Source organism: Anser anser (genome assembly GCF_964211835.1).
Source record: "Anser anser genome assembly, chromosome: Z".
Lineage (NCBI taxonomy): Eukaryota > Metazoa > Chordata > Aves > Anseriformes > Anatidae > Anser > Anser anser.
The window spans coordinates 36,864,355-36,888,052 of NC_139723.1; the positions used below are offsets into that span (position 1 = coordinate 36,864,355).

At 37.6% G+C, this 23,698-nt stretch overlaps 1 protein-coding gene across 7 annotated transcripts in view; it reads left to right on the forward strand.

Annotated features, from left to right (window-relative positions):
- The window catches only part of LOC310890323 (uncharacterized protein), a 42,221-nt gene that overhangs the window by 4,310 nt on the left and 14,213 nt on the right, over window positions 1-23,698 (forward strand). For 2 of the 7 annotated variants that reach the window (XR_014577175.1, XM_083819191.1), the window contains exon 2: window positions 8,852-8,938. Coding sequence is in view for 3 of the 7 variants with exons in the window: in XM_083819191.1 (XP_083675317.1) it covers window positions 8,852-8,938 (87 nt within the window). In the remaining 4 variants the exon portion in view is untranslated. Of the gene's footprint in view, window positions 1-1,452; window positions 3,063-8,851; window positions 8,939-15,303; window positions 15,434-15,916; window positions 18,735-23,698 lie in introns of those variants that run through there. The other 5 variants (XM_083819190.1, XR_014577178.1, XR_014577176.1 and 2 more) reach the window with 5 other exon arrangements.

A 23,698-nucleotide genomic window follows, 5' to 3' on the forward strand; every position in this document is an offset into this window, starting at 1 on the left:
AGATAGTATAATTCACTAAAACAAACAAACAAAAAAGACATTTGTTCATACTTCCAAGGTTTACTGGTGCAGCAATAGTATAGTAGGTATTTCAGTATGGAAAAGTCAGTTGGTTTCCTCTTGTAGAGGAGCTTGCATGGAGTAGCTTTCAAAGCGTGCATGCTTGCTTTTAATACCTTTTTCAGGATTTGAAAAATAGAAGGGGTCTGGATCTTTTTTTCAGTTAAACTGTTGTAATTTCCTTTAATAGTTGGTCCTTTAACAGGAGTTAGATCCAGTCTGACATCTTTACTTCCAATGTAGCAGGTCAGTTTATAGCTCCACAGACTATAAATCTGTTCAACTAGATCAGTGGAGAAACATCTCTCTCTTAGCCCCAGGAAAGCACCTATATCCACAGCTCTAGACCATTACCCTCTACAAGACAAGCTCTCTGAATAGTTGGTGATTCCCTGACCATTCCTTTACGGTGAGGAATGGAGGAAGACAGCCTGGCTGAACAGACTGTTCACAGTTTGTTCACACAGATTGAGATATATTCGGAAAAAGAACAGCATGTCAATCACATCTCACAGAAGTCTTGTTCCCAGGGTACCTGTAACTTATTTTTATTGTAATCCTCACATACACATATCAGCAGTAAAAGCCATCAGCACAAAGGGCAGACCAGGCTTTAAAGAACAATACATGCTGAATATACTAAGAAAAATGAGTAATGACATTTTTATTTTTTTCAGCACAGGTCTCCTTAGATTAAATTACTAAGTGTTTATTTGCTGCTGCTCCCCAAAAGCAACATCAATTGACTTACATGCACATTTAAATCCAGAGCTGCTCTTGTCTACAAATATCTCTTTGATTGTGACAGAATAACTGTCTTCCATTGTGTTGTCATCCAAGATCATGATTTAGCAAAAGAAGCAGGAAATGACCTAATTAATTCTCTGTACTTAGTTGCACTCTTTCCAAAACTTCAGAAAAGTATTTGAAGTATATAACCTGCACTTGAGACAGCCTGTGTCCCCTTAGAAATACTACTCATTGAAAATAAGTACTTGGATTATTTTCATATCAGATTAGCTTAATATCTTCTTTTATAGTTCACAGGATGGGTGATGATCAAAAAATGAATAGCCAGCTAGTATTGTTATGCTATAATTTGGTGTGAGACCTCATACCCTTGTGCATTATTTACTGTCTATAATTGAAATGATATGGTGCATAGAGAACGATTAATTTCCTCCTAGAGTTTCCTCTAGTAACCTCATTATTTTAGAATTTCTTTTAAAGTGATTTAATCACCTTCCAAAGTGCTAATTGCTCTTGTGAGTTTTTAATATGATAATTTCATTAATTGCCATTAATGACCTAACTCTTGGTTGTTTAGAAATGTTGGCTTAATAACATCCTGTGAAATTACTTGGCAGTTTTCTTAATTGAATGTGGGGCGGTAGGGAACAGGAGGAAACATTAAAACTAAAATTCTTTCAGAATTTACAGCTTTATGAGACTTAAAATGTATTTTTTTTCTGAATGTTTAGCATGTAGCTAAACTTGTTTTACTGAATGATTAGTATATTTAGCATCTTTGAAAAGTCAAATTCTTGACTTCAACTACAAAAGGCATTGCTCAACTCTGCTGCATATCAGACCCTACATGCTTTAAATTTAGCTCCCAGAATACAAGAAATGCATAGTGTCTGTTCTGGAAAGATGTGACTTGGCCAGTATTACATACAATTTTAATAAAAGAGGCAAGAATAAAATCTAATTATTCAAGATAACATTCAGTTGCCGTGAATATGAAGCCACATTTTTTTTCCTGGAGTTTTTCATGCTTTATTTGTTACTCATGTGTGATTACATGCATTAAGTTGTACAGGTTTCTTTATTTCTTACAGCTTGAAAGGCTAAAACAAATCTATGATACTAGCAATTTAGCTGTTGAACAAACATTTCAGATCTTGGAATTTTTAGCTTTGGATAGAATTTATAGAGTCATGACGTTTGGCAAGTTTTTCATTGTTGAAAAGTATTTGAAAATATACCAATGCATATTATTTTGATAATTTACATTGAATACATTTACTTTAGAATGCACACCTACTTCTGTGATGTATGATTCCCAAACACTGAAAATTGTGGTTTTATTTATATTTGTATGTTCTTCTGTGTGCAATACATTTGTATGGAGCCAAAGTCCTGGTCTCTGAAATACCTAAGTCAATTTCAGAACTTTGCTCCTAAAACTGTTGTCATGGATTACACTGTTCTTTCAGTTATATAGGTGAAACAAGAGGTCTGTTACTTCATAATTTAATAAATGAGAAGGAGAAAGAAAGAAAAGATTTGGCTTATTAACAAATACATTCAAGAGTTCAGCCATGCCAAGATGTTCTTACCACCATGTGAACTTTCAGGCTACAGGATTGAGCAAAATGAATACAGCTTTCATTTTAAGTGTCAGTTGATGTTAAAATTTCTCTTCAACAGAGATTTCTTCACCCTCTGAATTCTTACCAGGCTAAAACCTGTTAGCCAAATCAAGCCCAAATCTCTGATTTTCAGGTCCATTTGGTCCAATATGTGTACCTTTTAAGCTGGTCATTCATGATACCTACTGAGTAGGTAGCTCCTTTGAAATTGGAGAATTTCCCATTTATATTAGTATTTCAGTCACAAGTACAGGTGCCAGGCTTCTCTTTCCACCTTTAAATCTAGAGCATGTTCTGTTTTTTCATATTTATTTAAAAGCCAGAAAGCTGTATAAACCAGCTGATCATCCCCACAACTGTGTACAGCTTAAAGGTAGTTAGTAGTGGGTTGGGAGGTGGGAAGATAAAGTACAAATACAACTTCTTGATTCATTGTTGTTTGTTGTAATTTTTAACATTACAGTAGTAAATGAGGACTTCAGCAGGACTGTTGGTACATGGAAAAGTTGTGGTCTAACCTGAGACGAGATAAAGCAAGAGAATAACTAACGGAATCATGAAGAGAAAATAAAAAGTCATAGCAAAATATATCTAATTGTTATATAGCCAGCAGCTGATTATCTTAAGGTACTCATATATTTCCAATTAGTTTAATTATTTTTTTTATTGCACCTTTCTGTCAATGTATAATGATATCTGTTCAGACTTTGCCAATGTGATAACACACACATAAGAGCAGACTGCATCATCACTATATTATGGGGCTGTTACAGACCTTCTCTTGTCAGCAATGTCTGTCAAATAAATTAAGCTGCTTGACAGATAACTAATTAAAAGATGCTTATCTATGATTTTTGGAAAAATTCCCAAAACCATAGATGGCAGGTTTAGAAGCTTATTTTAGTAACAATGGTACTGTATGAGTTCTGCAGTATGCATTAGCAGTTAACTCCCATATTACTGCAGTAGGTTGACTGGAGCATGACAGTTTCATTTCTCATACAAGGTAAACTAGGCAAATCTGCGCAGCTGGTAAAAATATAAAAAAAATAGAAGAAGTGAAAATCCCTTAGGTTCTCTTTGGCCTTCTGCCCATTTAAGGAGAAAGTAGCTCAGGCAACATGAATTTCCCACAAAATTAAAACAGCAATGTAAATAGAATCCATGATTCACAAGAGATGGGGCTTCATGTTTTATTATGTTTTCATCTCTCAGGACTACGAGGCTTTGTGCTTTTTAAATTAGGATACTCTGGACTCAGAAAAGGAAATGTGTTATTTTTCTTGACCCCCAGTACAGGAAATGATTAAAAGTGGTATTTACTTTCAGCAATGAAACGCTGGGTTAAACATGCCCTAGATCAGTAGCGCTAATCATCTGTTATGGTTCAAAATGTTTGGCTTTAGCACACTCTCAACACACAAAAGTCTTGAATTGCATTAATTAATTCATGAGACCACACAGTTGAAGAGAATGTGTCCAGTTGATGAGGTTCTTGGATGGGAATCAATGGCTTCATTGCATGGCCATATTAACTTTCTAAGTATCAGCACTGTGAGTTTCATTACAGAGGACATAATAGATGGCAAGCATCTGAGCGAGGTACACCCGGGCAGCCAGTCACTTGCAATTAATAAACAGTCCCCTATGAATCAAGCTGTCCCGTTGGTGTTCAGAAAGGGAGAGAAGGACATCCCTGAACGTTCTGATTCACAGCTGACATCTAACCTCTCTTTCAAGTATCATGAAATGGATGTGACAGGATGGGGTTTTGTGCATTTGTAGAATATGTGCTACCGTGATAAATAGAGAGGAAAGATGATCAAAAATAGGAATGAGGAAAATAAGGAAGTTTGATTTTGGTAGTTTTACAGAAATCAGATGGTTTGACAAAAACTTTTTTTTATTGACAATGGGATACTTTTGAAAATAAACTCAAAACAAGATTTTATGTATATTTTCTGTCTATTTTCTTCTGTCTGTTCCATCCTGTTGTTCTTTTTCCCCCACTGAAGACAATGCAGTCTAGTATTTAGGGCTTTCTTTTTTTTCTTTCCTTTTTTTTTTTTTTTCTTGTTTCCATTTATAGTTTTTCCAGAGAGAAGAACATTTTGAAAAGAAAAACAGGTAATTTGGATTTTTTCCTCCAATTTTCATATTTTTATAGCTTGGGAATTACCTATTCTGCTACACTCAGTTGCAAACAGAAAGGAAAAATGAGAAAAGTTAATTTGTATGAAAATAAGCACGGTGTTCTGGAATGAAAATCAGAAAATGCTTTTACAAAAAAAAAAAAAAAAAAAAAAACCTTCTTTATCTTTGGTTTTAATTCTTCCTGTTCCATGAGGTGTACTACAGTATATAACATAAGTATGAACTGCACAGGATCTCGAGATACTCAAGATGTGTTGGCCTCATTTACAAAATGTTGCCCTCATTTCCAAAACGGAGGGCTCTTCAGTGACATCCCTGAACATGGTGATAACACTGGCAGGGGCACCTGTCGAATGGGCTGTTAATCTGGGGTCCCACTGTGTTTGGGATGCTCCAGAGCCACAGCGTGTTAGCATAACATGGTACTTTATTTTGTTCTATTGAGTTCCTTGGTCTTGTTTTTCAGTTCCTCCTTCTTCTAAGTCTTATCTCTTCTATTTTTATTCCCATTTTCAGTGCTTTTCTTCTAAATTTTTGTTCTCTAAGTAGGAAAAATTTTTTTTTGAAGTAAAAATGAAATTGCTAGTGAGATACCAGTTGGGAAGTACTCCTGACTTGCTACACGAATCACCCACCGGCTTATTTGATGTATACTTGGCTACAAAAATGAATGCTACATAATTTTTTGTGGCAGTGCATTTGGATGATGGTGCATTGCCCTACAAATTTCTGCACTCTCCTCTAGCATGTCTTTTCGTGGTGCACCAGTGTACTGAAGCACAGGCTCCTGCAGAGCTGAGCAGTAGCCTACTGCAGCCAGCTCCTCCTTCCCCCTGCAGTGGGTGTAGTAACGTAACCATCAGATGCTCTGCAAGTTAATGTACCATTTTTACTCTGTGTGTGTGTTTCAAATTCCTCTCCAAAGAGTATCCTTTCTATGGCATCCTACAAAGCTTTACAACAGTAGGAACATTTGTTTTACTTGACATTATTTTGAGGTTGAATTGGACATACAGTTAAAAATATTTTTCTCTAACTAATGGGGAACTGGGTTCCTGATGTTGAGTATATGCAGGGTGTTGAAAAGATATAAAGCCCTTCTCTGTTAACATCTTAATGAACTTACTGAAAATCCCATCTGATGTCTTAAACTCACATTTCACATGTGCTGAACAGTTATATGTTTCTTTTACATTCCTTTGAAGTCCTTATACAAAAAAGATCATCACAGAATTTTTTAATCTGAAATATTAAAAGCAGTTGCATATCTGACTTGAGGCATGCTACTAACTGCTGATATAAGGCATACCAGAACAGGAAAAAAAAAGTGTCAGGCCTTTATCTTACATGCCACCTGTTTCAGAAACAGTCAGCCACCAGCCTTTTGAACTTACTTCGTTAAAAGCACAGAACTGAGAAGGAGGAAAGGGAGCTGGGGAAGGACAGAGAGATTTCAAGGCAAAAGTTCCAAAAACAAACTGCAGTTTCCTTCCAATCTAGGGAGTACCCCAGCAAAGTCCCTGCCCGAAACAAAAGGCCTATCCTTGAACGGGGAGGGAGGAAGGGTGAGGTTGAATTTTGTGTTTTAAAGGGCACCTTAGTTCCATGTAAGTGTTTGTTATAGCACAGACCTGAAACACAGTCATTGCTGGCATCAACAAGTATAAGATCGGTTTGTTGCAACTGGGATGTGGATGTACTGCTTCATAAAATAATTTAATAGTTTTACGTTTTCGCTCCCTGAGCTTCATAGTTTAGTTCCCTTAGATGGACCATTTCCATTGGCTATATAATTTGTGAGACTTACAATAATTACAAAGGAACCCAATTTTCAACCTAAGCCTCTTTGTATTTTAGTAATACCTTAAAAGACTGAGTGGGAATTGATTAGTTAACTCTTCTTTTTTGTTTTGTTTTGTTTTGTTTGATTGATTGTTTGTTTTTAGAAAATTCTGTGCTTACATTTTAATTTTCAGGAACTAAATTCCAAATTGTTCAGTGAAGTGAGATGAAGGCATTTAATTTGTCGTGGTCACTGTTCAGATGGAATAATTATGATGTTAAAGAGACAGCTACTCCGTGATGTCAGTGCCAGTGTCAGATGTCTCATGGTGCAGAAGCCTAAGAACAGTGTATGAAAAAAGAATCTAATAATCTAATAGCACCAAGTTATAGAAACTGGAAATATTAATATTGTGGACTAACAGTTTTGTTCACAGAACTTCCTGTGGTCAATCTTGAGAGCCAGAAGCAATAGTCTTACTTTGCTCTTGCTTTTTTCTGGAGCAACTTAAGCAGTGTATGTGGTTTGGAATACTTCTCATGCTTTTTGCCCTCTCATTCTGGTTACATGTATGGAAAAGAATTTACCAAAGAGTTTTGAAAATAAAAGGTCTTCAAGAGCTGACAACAATGTATGAACCTTCAAAAACTCAATGAACTGGGGTGCTTGTATTCTAGGACAAGAAATAGGATTGATGTATTTGCGTGTATTGCTTTTGTCAATGTATAGAAGAGCTTGCTGGCTTTAGACTTACAGCAGTAAGCTGTTTGATAAAGTGAGAAATAGTGTCTTAAGGCCACTTGTGCTGTGAAAGGGAGAATAAATGCTGTAAGGCACAGTGGAGACCTTAAAAAGCAGCACTGGCATGTTATGATTGTAATTCATGTTTACGTCACTTTGGTTGTCACAGACTCAGAAAAGCCAGACAAACTGAGTCATCCTGGATAACATCCAAAACCTCCCACATGCAACCTGGAAAAGACCGCCCTTTCTAAAATACATATATATCTTAAATATCCTACCCATTTTCTGAAAAGTTAGTTTGACATTCTGATGTTTTCATTTACAAGAACTTAATTACAAATAGTAAATAATACACCATTTTCTACTGTTTTTCTAGTAATAGTTTAAAATCCTGAAAGCAGATGGATGCACCTTCCTAAAAATACATAAATTACTGTTAATACTAAGAAACTCATAGGTCATGACTGCCATTCTGGCGCATGGTTCTATAGACTGGAATTCAACTTCTGTTTTAAGTTGTTTTAAGAGTACAAATGAAATATTCTCAAAAGTACTTTGTACATCTAAGAGCTGTCATGGAGATACAATTGGACCTGCATGGCAATTTCCCATCAGTGACTTCCCACAAAAGTGGGTAGAGTTACACAGAATCAAGCTGAATGAACTCTGGGAACTCAACAGACATTCAGTATAAATGACCTACAGCTGTACCAGATGTTGCATGACACTAAAAAGGCATCATTTAAGTTTTTTAGACCAAAGCTGGAGAACACTATGATCCATTAGTGTTCTTGGGAAAGTTTCTGTAGACCAACTTATGGTCAATTTTTGTAAAATTTTTGTAAAATCACGAATAGAGACCTTATTTGCATGTTTCCCCTGTGCACACCATGGATAAGCCCTCCACATGGAATCATCTGATGGTTACCTGATCTGTATAGCACCTAAGAGGGCAAGCTGTATAACAGTACCACTTATTGCCCTCTAACTGGGAGCTACCATATCCCAGTCTAGCTTGTCACTGAAGGACTTTGAGCTAAGTTTAAATGTCACGATGTATGGATTTGTTTTGTTGATAATTCAGAATGTGTTGAAGGGGAATACTGGGACACATCTGATAATCTGCCTTATCACCACTGTACAAATTTTCATGTTTCCAGTTCTGAACTCAGAATAAAAGGGGCTTTTATCATGTCTAACAGACAGTGGAGCATCACAGCAGTTTATAAACTGCTGGATTCTTTTAAAAATTATGCTGGCAAATATTTTTATGTGGTAATTGCCCTTTTTAGAAACTTGTTTGCCCGCCTACTAGATTCTTATAATCTCTCTTTTAATTGCTGTATATTTATTGGATTCTGACAGAAAGTTGCCAAACATGCCTCTGATGACTGCATACAGTCAAACACATTTAGATAGCACTTGCCTTAAGCAATCAGTGCTGTGAAAGCAATCCTTATGTAAAAGAGAAGGAAAAACCCTGTAAACCAAAAAAAGACAATGTTCTGTCATCTTCAGAATCATGCAGTCAGTCTAACACTAATGCCAAGCATGCTAAAACGGTGGAAAAACCCCAAGCATTGTACGTCAGCATTCCGGTATCTTTCAGAAATGATTCTTGTAGCTTTGGACTGGTGCGACAAGAAGACACAAGACATCAATATTTCCCGAACTGTAGCAATAAAATTATATGTCACTTGAAACATGTAACTTATTTTCTCTGTTTTATGTGCAGGATGTTTGCTCATGCTTTAAAATGCTCTGAGCTATATGTGGAACAGTGCTGTGTAAAAGAGAAGTGTTACTGGAAGACGTGTGAGAGGTAAGGTTAGTAACGGTAGGTTTTCTCTCTTATAGTTTATTTGGCCAGCTGGAAAAAGGGTCAGAGAGAATGTTCTTATTGTCTAAATAATTGACTTGATTGGCTTAAGAGGTCTGTCATCTCCCTTTTTCTGCAAAAATAAATAAATAAATAAATAAACAAACATTCTTCTATCACTTTGCTGTAATAATTATTATGGGGACCTGGCTCCCTCTTAACTCTAACAGTAGAAGGCCTGACAGTGGTGCCAGTTGGGCCAAGAGTAAGACGGAAGGGGGGATAGAGGGGAAGGACTATAATAGAATTTTAGGGAAAAGTGGGTGGAAGTAACTAATGTGACCGGAACAAGCAATTCCATTACAAAAGAAAGTTTGGTGACCTATTTCTATCACCAGTTTTAGTTGCAGTACTAGCATGTCTTAAACTGACACATCCCATGCAAAGCGGGTAACAGATTTCTGCTCCCAAACTGCATTAAGTAACAATATGTAAAAGCGCGTGGCTGGCTACCCATTGATTTGAACACATGTGCCTTTTTCCTACATGCTGGCACTACTTCTTCCTCAAATTTAGTAACCTAGAGGATTAAAGCTGTCAGTTACATATAAGGGTTAAGAACTCCAGGGAGGATTTATGATCTCTGCGCAGTCTCCAGGGAGAATAAGCAGACTGTTCCCTGCCAAAACACTCCTAAACTGCCCTGCAGTGAGGAGCGTTACAAGAAAAGCACCAGAGATAGATGGGGGGAGGGGGAACAGTGAAGGAATAGGGAAATGCATCTGTCAGCATCTTACCTGCTCTGTTTATTCTCCACTCTTACTTCAGTATACTTCCTCTTTTCTTTCAAGAAATACATTCACTGAAATTAATATAAAGGTGACTTAATTCAAGTTGCAGCTTTGTAGCATGTCTTCTGCTGCAAATATAAACTTCCTTAGAATAATGAACTTAAGCAGCTTTCTGGTAAAGACGTCTCGTCTCTCTATAGATGTGTTAATTGCTAGGTATCTAGCCTGAGCTAATTTTCATAGTTTACAAGTCTACTGATGCCTGAGACAGTGTTTTTTCACTTTAGTGCTCTTCTAGAGAATAATGCTTTTTTACTCCAATTAAAGATTAAAGTCTTTCTGTGCCTGAAAATCTGGGAATACAATTTGTTTTCAGCTTCTGTCATTTAGGTATTAAATAAAAATGAGGTTCTGGAATTACCACAGTCCAGCCTCCTGTCAAAACATGATCACATTCTCTGCCTCTCTCTCCACCCCAATACCTTCAGCAAAAATGTAGCAGTAAGCAGAGGTCTTTGAATCACTAATTTCTCAAAGGCTTTGTGAATGGGCTGTTTAAATGAGAAAAACCCCAGCTGGGGAAAAAAAAAATAAATGTGATTTATTCTGCAAATCTGCACCTGAGACAAACTGCTTCTATGCCCCAGCTGTGTGAAGTCTCTAGCTGAAAGAATACATATCTTTTTAAAAATGTAAAACAAACATCAGCCACAGTTCATTCATTCCATTGCTTGCAGAACAGCTTGCTTTTCTACAGCTGTATTCACACTGGGGCAAAGGTGAGGGCAAGCACCAAGGTTCACAGGACTGTAAGTTAACCCATATGTGTATTCTTATGAGTAACATCATTTGGGTCAGCTCTTTACAAACTATCCAGTCAGCATTGAATTCCCTTACCTAAAAGTATGTGTGGTAGTGTTCAACACAGCCTTGAACCTGCATTGGGTGCTGTTTCTCACGGTGCAGCTCTTCCCCACAAGTGATGAAGTAGCAATGTCTTGTCAGTCAGAAACAGAGAAAAACAAGCCAAAGGGAGGGTTTCACTCTTTGGCCCGGGGAAGGGCCATGTCAACTTCACCTCAATAGCCTTTCCAAACTTCACATTGCGTGTCCTCACTTGTGTAACAATTCGCATCTTGTTTGCATAAGGTGTGCGAATGAGATGCATCTTTCCTGTGAAGCAGGAGCATTATTGAACAGTTATGTAATAAAGGTGTTAGTGTGCTTGTATGCACACATAATGCTGAGGGGAAAAGAGAATAGTGTGTGAAACTTAAGAAAACACAAAAAGTTTAAAACTCTTCTATAAATCCAAATTCAATATCTGTGCATCCTTGGTCAACCCTGTTGCACTTTATAAAACATTGGCAGTAGGAGGTGCAGTCTAGTGCAAGCTACACACAAACACCAGGACTATGATTTTGAATATGCTATGTAGCCCTGTGTATGTTCACACCCTTAGCATAGCTGTGAAGTAGTTTTCTTGTAGTTTCACTGGGCAAAGAGTGTCCATGTGTAACAATTCATAGATGGAGGGAAAAAACATACAGATTACGCAGACATTTAGTTCTAGCGGAACCCTGTAATTTGGCATGCTTTGGGTTGAAGCATCTAGCCAAATGACTCATTGAAACTGGATTGTTACATTAGAAAAGTATTGTTCTGGAAGGAAATTTAATGAATTGAAGGTACAATCTAACAAGACTCAGGATGCCAATATCAGTTCCAAGCAAATAGGCAGCTTCTTTATGGAGCACATGTATTTTTGGATAGCACTGAGACAGTGCCATAAGGAACTGTAGGAGGATAGCAGAGTACAAGCCAGGATCTTAGAAAAAGTCACAGGCAGGAAACAAGCAGAAGAAATCATGGGGAGTCTGTCTACATCCAAAAGCCTCTTTGGAATGCCTCTGAAGTTAGGAACTGAGAATATATAAAAGAAGTGAGACAAGCTAATTTTATTTTTTTCAAAGGATACTTTGCTTTTACTGTTATCTTAACCACTTCTGTGCCAGAGGTACCAGCTTGGTAGATTTTATGAATGTTTTTGTCAAAAAGTGAACTGAGGCAGTATCACTACATCCTTTTTTTTCCTTTAGTTCCAGCACTGAGCTTCAGTGTCAGTCCTGTCACCCTTCAACACCTGACTTGGCTCTTTTTCCAAGCAATGCAGAATTTTTTAGCCTTGTCTGAATCCTTTTCCAGCATGGTCACTCTTCCATGGAGGCCAGAAGTCCAAAGCAGATGGCTGATAGCAGTTGACTAAATCATGTCTCTAGCCACTGACTGAATAGGTGTAAAAGTCAAACTAAGCATAAGTATATGAAATACAGTAAAGCAATCATAGTGATGATGAATCATGGTTCCTTGAAACACTTCAGTGTTAGACACTGAAACCAGAGCATTTATTAGAGAAAGCTGGAAAGGAATTTTAATATTTCTTCTTTTCTCAAGGATAGTTTAAGATTTTTTTTTATTGCTTTAGTTTTGTAGTTTAATAATCAGGTAATAATAATTTTCCTGGATTCCCTGCTATTTTTTTCTCTGCCTTTCCTGCTCTGGAGTATATTTCTTTGAAAGAACTTCCTTTGGATTTCTTTCAAATAATTTTACCTGTTTGAAAGTTAGATGTCTTGTATAAATTCATCATCTAGATTCCTCCTCTACTAAGTGGAAAGAAAAGCACTTACCACCTATCTTAGATTTCTGTCTTAAGGTGGCATGAATCATACCCTAGGCGTAAATCTCTCTCTCCATTCTCATAGTATGAGATTAGACAATTTAAAATTGATGTTTAAATTTAGATGGCTAAAGTTAGGGGTAATAAATCCCACCCTAGAGACTGTTAACAAAAACTTAAGTTATTCTTCTCTCTTACTTCCAAGTGAGAATAGATTAGATGTCTTTGTAATTGTTGATGCCATAAAGTTCTTGCAGACAAACACAAAGCAATCAGATATGAGAATAATTTATAAATATTTATGAAGAATAGAAAAAAGCAAGCCATGGTATTTATTCCCTGGAAGATATTAATGGCATTCATGGACAGGAGCGAAATTTGTTACTGATTTTTGGCAATTTCTACTAACAGAGGAAGACACTTTATTTTTCGTTGGAATTGTTTGGTAGACTGAATCACTTACAAAATTTAGCACACTGGTTTTCTGCATTACAGAAGAGGCAATGTTTTCAAACTGCAAGTTGTAAAATTTATAGTAGCTTAGTGTTCAAGTATGTGGTTAGAACTCAGTGATAGCAAGTGTTTTGGAAGTTCAGAGAAACTAATTGTATCAGTGGTATATTAATATTATTTATAATATTCATATAAATGTGCACAGTCTTGCTATAGGTATAGACAGGAAAAATAATGTTAACTGAACTCAACTATGCCTATCTGGTTTATTGATATTATTACTCTTGCCTTGATGCAAAACACAAGATGTGCTTAATACAATAAAATCTATCAAAAAATGAACTTTTGTGTAGTAATTGAATTATCACCTCATTTTTGCTGAAGTTAATTATTGGATGGTAAACCTCATTCATAAGCATAATATTGTATTATCAGTGTTATGCAGCAATTAACATAAATCAGTCTGTAAGTGAATAGCTTTTGTGATCTCTCAAAAAACATTGTGACTAAACACTGTTCCTTAAAAATATTTGCCATTAATTCCATTGTTATCCAGAAGATGTTCAGAACATGCTAACTGACTTCATAATTTTTATTTATGGTCTGTATTAGGACAATTTTGCATATATTGGCAAGAGAGCTAAAATGGGGATTACAAGATATATATTTTTTTAAAGCTCTGTTTAATGGTGGAGCTTATTGGGGATTTTAATTTTAAATTTAAATACCATTTAAATTGTCCTGTACTGAATTCTGATACTCTTACTGAAGTGCACAGTATCCTAGATTGTCATCATAGGAAGGTCAGTCCCTATATACCTTTTATTGACTTTGCAGAATCAGGGGATGCTTTTGGAAGCTTTCACATAAATGATTATTTGAGGCTACCCTCAAAGACAGTAGTAAATCTAGAAACAAAGACTACTTGTTCACAATCTGCTGTTCCTTTTTTTTTTTTTTTAATATTTTTCCTAGTTTCTAGGTTTAGCTTTTTACCTCAAAATTGAACTGATGACAATTACAAAACACTATTAATATCTTGTGCCTTAAATGCAGTGTATATTTAAGGGAACCCTGAATGCATATATGGAATTCCCAGAGATATCCCCAAATCAATGTAAGACGTGGTTTTTCTTACCTCCATAGTTCACACTTTTTTTTCCTTTTTTTTTCCTTTTTTTTTCCTTTTTTTTTTTCACAAAACATTAACTGAAAGAATTTATCTCTTACCAATAACGAAAAAAACAAATATCCATTTGATCATGACTTTGAATCATGACCATGCTAAGGCAATAAAATAAAAGCATAGTAACCAATAAGTAAACCATATACTTATGAAGGAAAGAAAGCTTCGCCACCATGTCTCTTTAGAAAATGGCTGACAAAGAGCATGAATCAGGAAGAGCCTCAGCAATGAGTTCAGTAGTACAGCCTTTAAGTCCATCATAAAGCGTATGCTTGCCACAGATTTCTCCATTTTCTGTAGAGAAACAAAACGAAAGAAAACAAAAACATGAGAGAGAGAAAGAGAATTTGATTACTTAAGCTTAGCAGATCCAGAAAGTGCAATGTGGTTTTTTTTCTTGTAGTTGGAAGAATGCTAGAATCACTTGATCTCTAAAAGTGCTCTTAGTGAGAAGCACATGAAAAGGACATTTCCTAAATGTCTTTACAAGTTTTGACTGTGTTACTTCAGATTTATCTGCCATCTTGCTAAAAAGTGACTTCATCTGAGAAAGTTGCACCAAGTTGCAGCCAAGTGTCAAAGAATGCAAACAATAAGACAGAGAATGTAGAAGTTTAATATTTACTTAGTGTTTTAAAATAGAACATCTATTCCAACATACGTAGGGTTTAGATGCCATAGAAAAGGCTGAGAGAGCACTGAAAATTGGTGCACTATGCATCTGTTCTTGACCTGTAACTTTCCCCCTTCTTGCTTTTCACCATTAATGAGTTTTCACTTGCAATTATTTTCAATTTACATATTGTCTTATATGTGTTATTTTTGTCTAGAATATCATGGGAAGGAAAGCTAATTGGAGGATGTGTGTAACATGAAACATTTGCAGATTTGTTTCAAGTTAGTCTCTTGTTTGTTTCCCATGTCATACTTTCAGAATTTGGAAGTAGGCCCAAAGGAATAACATTAATATGTGTGTCAGGTACATATGGCCACATCTCACAGAGAAGTATTAAGTGGGATGGCACTGGACACTAGATAGATTTTTACAGATGTTTTGTACATCAGTACATCCTGCAAAACAGAAAGGTGAGTAATTATATATGCAGGCACTTCTATGTTTTTCAAAATTCGAAATACAAGCAGGTAGTATGTTGGCAGTTAATCTACCTGAGTGCAGGTATGGACTTTGGGCTTTTATTGAAAAACTAAGCCACAATGCCCAAACACTGTTTTCTAAATCCATGTATTTATATTCTAGGCTGTAGCCTAGAATAAGGGTAGCCCGATCCTGCACCACAAACTCCAGGTGGTCCTGCAGGCACTGGTATCTTCAGCATCTCACTGGAAGATGAGGTTCCAACATACTGCTTGGAAGAGTTAGTTCTCAGAGGAATGGACTTCTAGAAGATAAAGTGAGCATGAGCTCAAAAGAAAAACTTTATTAAGAAGAGAAGCTTATGACTAATCTGATTCAGCCAGCTGATAGGCCTGCGTCCCAAGATAATCAGCTTTTGATCCTTTCCTGTTGGTAGTAATCATTCAAGTAGCTTAGTTTGAACCTGCTAAAAAACCCTACCTATCATTTGTTCATACTGGCTTCCTCCCACATATTCCTTAAATTCCAAGGTTTTTTTGCATGAGTCCCCTGCTGTCTCTCACCTACTAGGGAACTGTCTCTTCTCATGTTTCTGTTAAGTAATAGTTAAGCAGCCATGTTGTAAGAGTGACGATGATAAGGGAAGTGGGAAGCGTGCCTGTGGCTCGTGTACTGCTTGTGCATAGTGCAGCTGTGGCTCCCATAAAAGACTATTTCATGGCCATATAAGATAGACAGAAAATTCCTCGGTAATCCTAATCCTCATCTCTTCCAGGAACTAGATTATCATGAGTCTCAGCTGCACATCAGCCACATCCCATCTGGCCAAGATTCAAATTAAATCCATCTGAAACTACTGTCATCTGCCTTTAAATTCCCAGAACTCTTTCCTTTTGCCCCCTTCCTGTTCTGTAGCACATTTTCTTCAGGATCTAACCTTTGTGAACATTTTGATGTATGGTTCATAACATCAGGAAAACTGATTTAAGGAATGGTACATCTTCAGCTAATTAAATAATTCCCTTCAGGGGCCTTAGGACTACCTGAAGTTTGGTTCTAAGAAGCTTTTTAGAGCCATCAGTGTTTTCTAAATACAAAAAGGTAGAAAAACAAATGATAGCAGTCACCTGAGTAATTCTAAAGTGTGCTGGATTAAGATGAGAATGAACTTTGAAATTGCTATTACAACTTGCATGTCAGCCTCTCTTCATCTTTTTGTTAATTTTGTTTCTTACAGTAATGACTAGAGTAAACATGAACAGGGCCTCAGTTACATATGTAGAGTTTTGTATTGTTATTTCTATAGTGCCTTATATCGTAAGTTCTTTTGGAGGCTCTGAAGTGTGTGTTGTCCTGTTTGCAGCCAGTAAGACAAACAAGCATTGTGTACTCTTCAAAACTGTTCTCATAATGTTGCACCTCCTATATGTTGGCCTGCAAGCACTTTACTAATACACAAACCTGTTTATGCTCAAATAAGAGAGAGTTTCCAGATGTGGAACTAAACTGATATGAAGACTGGGACAAACTCAAAATGACTGGAACCATTCCATCCAACACAGGTGCAATGTCAGCATAATCCAAGTAAGCTGGGAGTTTAAAATTGCTCAGCAACTTCTTCTGTGAATTGATTCTGCAGATCCACCTTGTTCATATTAGCACTAGAGTGATCCTCCTGGGAAGGGCTGCTGCAACAGGAATGAAAAAATTGTTTACTCATCCTCATGCAAATGTTCAGATACTTGCTTCTGCTTCTCCTTCACCTATCCGTAGGGTTGTGAGAATTTGGGTGGTCCAGCCTCATGAGCATGTAGTGAGATTAGAGTCATGGTGCTTGTAAAGCAAAGATAGGTGCATAGGTACAGAAATGTTGATACTGGCAACTGGCAGCAAGGGAACCTTTTAAGGGTGCATGGCTCTAAGGCCTTTGGCAGGAGCCATACAGTGGTTGCTTGAAGTAGCACCATTTTATTGTCAATACTGCTATCAAAATATGAGTGTTGTTTCTAACTTGATCACGACTGAATGTCTCCTGAATAGTTTGGTACCCTTAGTATTTCTACAAACACAGCTTCAAGGATCCCACCCTAAGGTACATTCTTTTGTCTCCCTTTGTAAATGTTTAATTACTGGCTCACAGAATAATGTTCAGTTGACACAAGAGTTCGCACATCCTGGAATATACATTTCCATTACGTTATGGTCACACAATATTTTATGAATGTTGTATTAGAAGAGATTTAAACATTTTGTATTAAAGGAAAATTCTTGTGAAGCTATACAGTGTTCTCATATTAATATGCAAAATCCCACACAATTATCATCATATTTTAGTGTCTGATAATTAAAATGTAACTTATTAATTCTATAAATATATTCACACATGTAGGAAAAATATAAAAAATAAAACCTCAAAATTCATTTTTCTGCTTTAGAGAAGTTGGACATACAGAAAAGATATTCCTGCATTGTAAATTATACCAATTCATGAAAATATTTGTATTACATTTCTCTTAGATATGTAACTCTGAGCTCTGCTGAAGTATATCAGAATTCATCACGATACGCCAAGCAAAGCATTCATATTTGTATCGTACCAATACAGCAAATCTAACCCAATGTTCAAAACCCAGCAGAATGCATATAAAGTCTTAACAGTCCTGCCTGACAGGTATCTGTAAATGGTTTGTTTATATGTGTGATAGCTTGTTCCATTTTTAACATTTTTAGCAGAAAACAAGTTAACACTCCAGAGGTGAAAATAAATGTGGAAGTACTTATCAGTTCATGAATGTGTGGGAAAGATGACATTGCCTATGGCTTTCTTATTGTTAAAGTAAGTGTTTTTGTAGATTGTAATTTATCCTCCTGTAAAAGAAAATGCTTTAGAATGTGTCAACATTTTGGCACCAAGTAATTCTATTTCTATTTAGCAAAACTTAAATATGCATTAAAAATATAAGTTCAAATGTTTTGCTCAAAGCTACTCTTCATCTTCTGACACAGAATTTTATTTCTCCTGAACAGAAATGCCATAAATTAAACAGAACTGTGCTATTTTCACTCTTGGGATTTTATTGATAGAACATTTTAAAATTAACAACTTTACTCTTTCAGCACTTAGTTTGATGTTGCTCTACTGAAATTAATCAATTTTTCTATCAACAACTCACAAAGATTGGATTTAGATTTAAAATTAAAAAAGAATAAAAATAATATTTCAGTCCAGTCCATGCTGAGAGGTACACTAAAATCTGTTTTGTCTGATACAGATTTCTAACTTTTGACAATATAGATGATGATGTTTTAATCTAATTTCCACTGAGACTTGATAACCAGCATATTTCAAACTCTGAGGAAAATCTTGTATTCCCCAAAGTGCAAGTTATCGAAGTACTTCGTAGCCGTAACAATAGCCTTTTGGTTTTAATAGCCTAAAAAGCAAATGACATCCGTTGGCTATTTGTTAATTATGTTTTTGAATTGCTTATGGCTACACTAGAGGATATATTCCAGGCTCTAATTTCTATTAATAGATGCCTGCTTTGGACAGTGTAAGAAAAACCCTCTGTTCTATCCAGCCTCATTAAGACAGTAAGTCCTCCTTTTTTTAGATTGTCTACTCTCAATAAAGTACCACAAACTGCTACTCTCCCATAACAGATAAGTAATGCCAATGTGGATGTACAAGGTGTTGTCCTCTAAGTTTTGGGAAATCATTTGTGATTCTCAAGAAATATGGAAGACTAATTAATTTGAGAGCAGTTGTATTTAGTGCTTTCATAGACTTCAGTGTTCTGTAATCCTTCAGAAGTAGGCTAGGTTCAGTTCAAAGGGATATTTATCGCAGTTATTGTAAATGTCTTGAGATTAGACTAGAGTGTAGATAACATAAAGTGAGCTTTCTTATTAGGTATGTATTAATTTGTGTTTTGATCATTCGGAAACAATTCAAGTGTAATCAGGGTCTGAAACAAAACCTGTAACTGCGAACTTATAATGTTTACGCAATGTTTTGATAACAACTATTGAATTTCGGAAAGTTCTGACAGGAGTTCAGGTCTGCTTTTGTTTTACCTCTTCAGCTCTACTTAATTAGCTAAAGCAAAAAAAGGGAGACGGGTGTGTAAATTTTCTGCCCAGTTCGAGAACAACTAAGAATATTACAGCTATTCCATATTACAGAAGCTCAAACATAAGCCCCCATCTCCTTCTACACTCAAGGGGAGGAAGACAAACAATTAAGTACCTATTTTCCCATGGGTGTTATCAATAGAAAATATACATTTTGAAAATTAAGAAGACGTAAGTAAGAATGACAATAATTTAATCCTGAAAAAGCTGTAGAATGATCTCTTCAGAAAATGCAACATTGCTGTGATAAAACTACGTATCTTAAAAATTACAGTACTTACTCAAAACCATTACAATTTATATTATTAAATTCATTGCTATCTCCTGTTGTGACTAGGGGATAGCCTGTTAATAAGTCTTATCCTGTTTTTCAAAAATGTCCTTGAACAGCATACACGCACGGCAGACACAAACATTTACATGTTGCAACTCGTGGTACAGATAAAAAAAAATTCCATAAAAACATATTACGTACATATTGACAAGTTGGATAAGAATGTAAAGACTGATCCAGGAACATGTATCTGCTACCTTTGGCACTGAATAAGCCCGACATTACACCTGCCCTGGCTAGGTGAAAGATTGTCTAGATATGAAAAGGCAGAGCAAACACTAACAATGAAGCTTTCATGCGAGGAACAGGAGAACTATGTGGTGAGAGCGTAGGGCAGATAGAAACATCTGCTCAGATGAGCTCTCCAAATGCACAGCGTCAAAGCTAGTTAAACACCTGAAGAAAGAACTGGTGAGAAGTCTACTGCTGCAGGTTTTATTAACAGATTAGACAAACATATGTCATGAATGTCACTAGTGCAGTCAATTTCTCTTGCTCCAAGGTAACGATTACACGCCTTCTCAAAATCTGTTTTCCTTCCTCACCCCTCCCTGCTCCAGTTAATGTTCGTACTATCTTTGTCCACTGATTTTTTTTTAGTCATATTTACTTCTCTAGGTCTTCTTCAGCAATTGGAAGTCAGTTCTATAAATCTACTGCTTCCTTTCAAGAGAGGAAAAGAGTCAAGAAATCTAGACACACTGAATACACAGGCAAAGGTTTTATTCTCTAGTAGTAGGTTTAAAACAGCTCTCTTCCCATAACCTGTGCAACAGGAAGATGTATTCTCCTATCTTTGCCTTATAGTCTCTAAAATCCAGAGTCTTCATGCAGGTATCATTCCTAGCATTCATACATCTTGTGTTTGAATACCATCTACTTAATTTTACATACTTTACTGATGCCTAAATTAAGAATTTAGCTAGCCTATCTTCTCTTCAAAGCTAATAGAAGGAGGCAGGACCCTCTATGGAATGATTCAGACCAGTTGCCTTCTAGAAGTGCTTAGGTCTCTCCACCAATTTCAGGCTGGCTCTGGGAAGCCAAGGCACCTCAGCTGAATGGATGCATTCACTTCATTTGAACTGAGGCTTCTGTTCAGTAAAATAAAGGAATTTCCTCAGAGAATGGGATTGCAAAACTAAAGGACTCTCAGAGTTAACCTTTAACTTGAGTAGTTAATCCAATGTTTTGAATACTTAGGATAGGGAAGTTCCAAGTGTTTCAATAAGAACAGGAGAAGGTACATTGCCAAAGTTAAGATGTAGGGTGTTGGCACTTGGAGGAAGTTCAAGTGGAAGTTCTGGGAGAGACTGTTTTGTTGCTGTCTTTGGATAATTCACTCAGACTAGGTCTGCAGTGTACAACAGACTACCCATAAGGAGAAATGAGGAATACAAGCAGTAAATGTATAGGCATAGAATGGCTTTGTTAGAAGTTATGTGTATGCTTGTGGGTTTGTATGCATGGTGGTGGGGAGCAAAAGAGAGACCTGGCTTTACTGAACGAGTTGGAGAGAGAAGGAAGAAATGAAACAGTCTTAACCCTGACAGGGAAAGAGCTGGAAAGAAAGACTGCACTTTGGTCACAACAACCCCATGCAGTGCTACAGGCTTTGGGCAGAGTGGCTTGAAAGCTGTGCAGAGGAAAAGGATCTGGGGGTGTTGATCGACACTTGCCTGAACACGAGCCGGCAGTGTGCCCAGGTGTCCAAGAAGGACTATGGCATCCTGGCTTGTATCAGGAATAGTGTAGCCAGCAGAACCAGGGAGGTGATCATCCCCCTGTACTCTGCTCTGGTGAGGCTGCACCTCGAGTACTGTGTTCAGTTTTGGGCCTCTCACTACAAGAAGGACATCAAGGCCCTGGAGTGTGTCCAGAGAAGGGCTACGAAGCTGGTGAAGGGCCTGGAACACAAGTCCTATGAGGAGGGGCAGAGGGAACTGGGGTTGTTTAGGCTGGAGAAGAAGAAGCTCAGGGGAGACCTTATTGCTCTCTACAACTACCTGAAAGGAAGGTGTGGGGAGCTGGGGGTTGGCCTCTTCTCACAGAAAAGTAGTGATAGGACTAGAGGGAATGGCCTCAAAGTGCACCAGGGGAGGTTTAGGTTAGAAATTACGAGAAATTTATTCTCAGAAAGAGTGGTCAGGCATTGGAACAGGTTGTCCAGGGAAGTGGTGGAGTCACCATCCCTGGGGGTGTTCAAGGAAAGGTTGGACGTGGTGCTTAGGGACATGGTTTAGTGGGTGACATTGGTAGTAGAGTGATGGTTGGACCAGATGATCTTGAAGGTCTTTTCCAACCTTAATGATTCTATTATTCTACTGGGAAAGAATTTCCTCTGCTTCTTTTCCCAAGCAAAAATACCTCTGAGAAAGTGTCTGTTTGATTTAGTTCTCTGAAGATCATTTGGACCCTTGAATCTTTTGACAATAATTTGACAAATGTGATAATACGCCTTTGTTAATTTACCAGACACCACCTTTACCAGACATGAAAAATCTAAGTACAGCATTTCTTTTGTGAAATTAAGAAGATAAGAAATGACTGACAGCCAATTACCTACATTGCTTATAACATTTTTGCCAAATATATATGTGCACCCTCAGCAAGTTTGCAGATGACACCAAGCTCAGTGGTGCAGTCCATACCAAAGAAGGAAGAAATGCCATCCAAAGGGACCTGGACAGGCTGGAGAAGTGGGCCCATGTGAACTGCATGAGGTTCAACAAGTCCAAGTGCAAGGTGTTGCACCTGGGTTGGGGCAATCCCATACAGGAGTACAGACAGGGAGAAGGCTGCTCACTGTAAGCAGCCCTGTGGAGACAGGGGACTTGAGGGTTCTGGTAGACGAAAGGCTCAACATGAGCCAGCAGTGCATGCTTGCAGCCCAGAAGGCCAACTGCATCCTGGGCTGCATCAAAAGAGGAGAGACCAGCAGGTTGAGGGTGGTGATTGTCCCCCTCTGCTCTGCCCTTGTGAGGCCCCACTTGGAGTACTGCGTCCAGGTTTGGGGCCCCCAGCACAAGAAAGATGTGGACCTGTTAGAGCTAGTCCAAAAGAGTGCTACAAAGATGATCAGAGGGCTGGAGCACCTCTCCTATGAAGAAAGGCTGAAAGAGCTGGGGATGTTCAGCCTGGAGAAGAGAAAGCTCCGTGGAGACCTCATTGCGGCCTTTCAATACTTAAAAGGGGTCTTATAAAATGATGGAGAAGGACTCTCTACTCGGGTAGATGATGATAGGACAAGGGGGAATGGTCTTAAACTAAAAGAGGACAGATTTAGACTAGACAGGAGGAAATTCTTCACTGTAAGGGTAGCAAGGCACTGGTACAGGTTGCCCAGAGAAGCTGTGGATGCCCCATCCCTGGAAGTGTTCAAGGCCAGGCTGGATGGGGCCTTGGCCATCCTGATCTGGTGGGTGGCATTGCTGTCTATTGCAGGGGGGTTGGAGTTAGGTGATCTTTAAGGTCCTTTCCAACCTGAGCCATTCTATGATTCTATTATAATTTTCTACTACTGTATGACCTTAATCAGGCTAACAGTCATAATTAAGACAGATATATAATAGATATAAGTTTCAGTGGTTTGTGGGGACAGGACAAGGGGCAATGGCCACAAGATGGAGCACAGGAAGTTCCGCACCAACATGCGAAAGAACTTCTTCACGGTGAGGGTGACTGAGCACTGGAACAGGCTGCCCAGGGAGGTTGTGGAGTCTCCGTCTCTGGAGATATTCAAGGCCTGTCTGAACGCCTACCTGGGCAACCTGCTTCAGGCAACCTGCTTTGGCAGGGGGGTTGGACCCGATGATCTCTTGAGGTCCCTTCCAACCCCTACAATTCTGTGATTCTGTGATAAGTAAATAACCCCCGACTTTCCTGAATAATAAATGCAAAACAGATTTTTTTCAGATCCCATTTCCTAGGCAAAGTTTTAATGCAAAAGGGCTGATATTTTCTTTTCTCTATTTACCCATAGTATCTATGAATTACCAGGGTATGGTTTGATTAGTGTATTGTGATGAAACTCTACAGTTATTTTTGCAAAGTTATTGTTTAGAAGAAAAACTAGTTCAAATTCAGAAA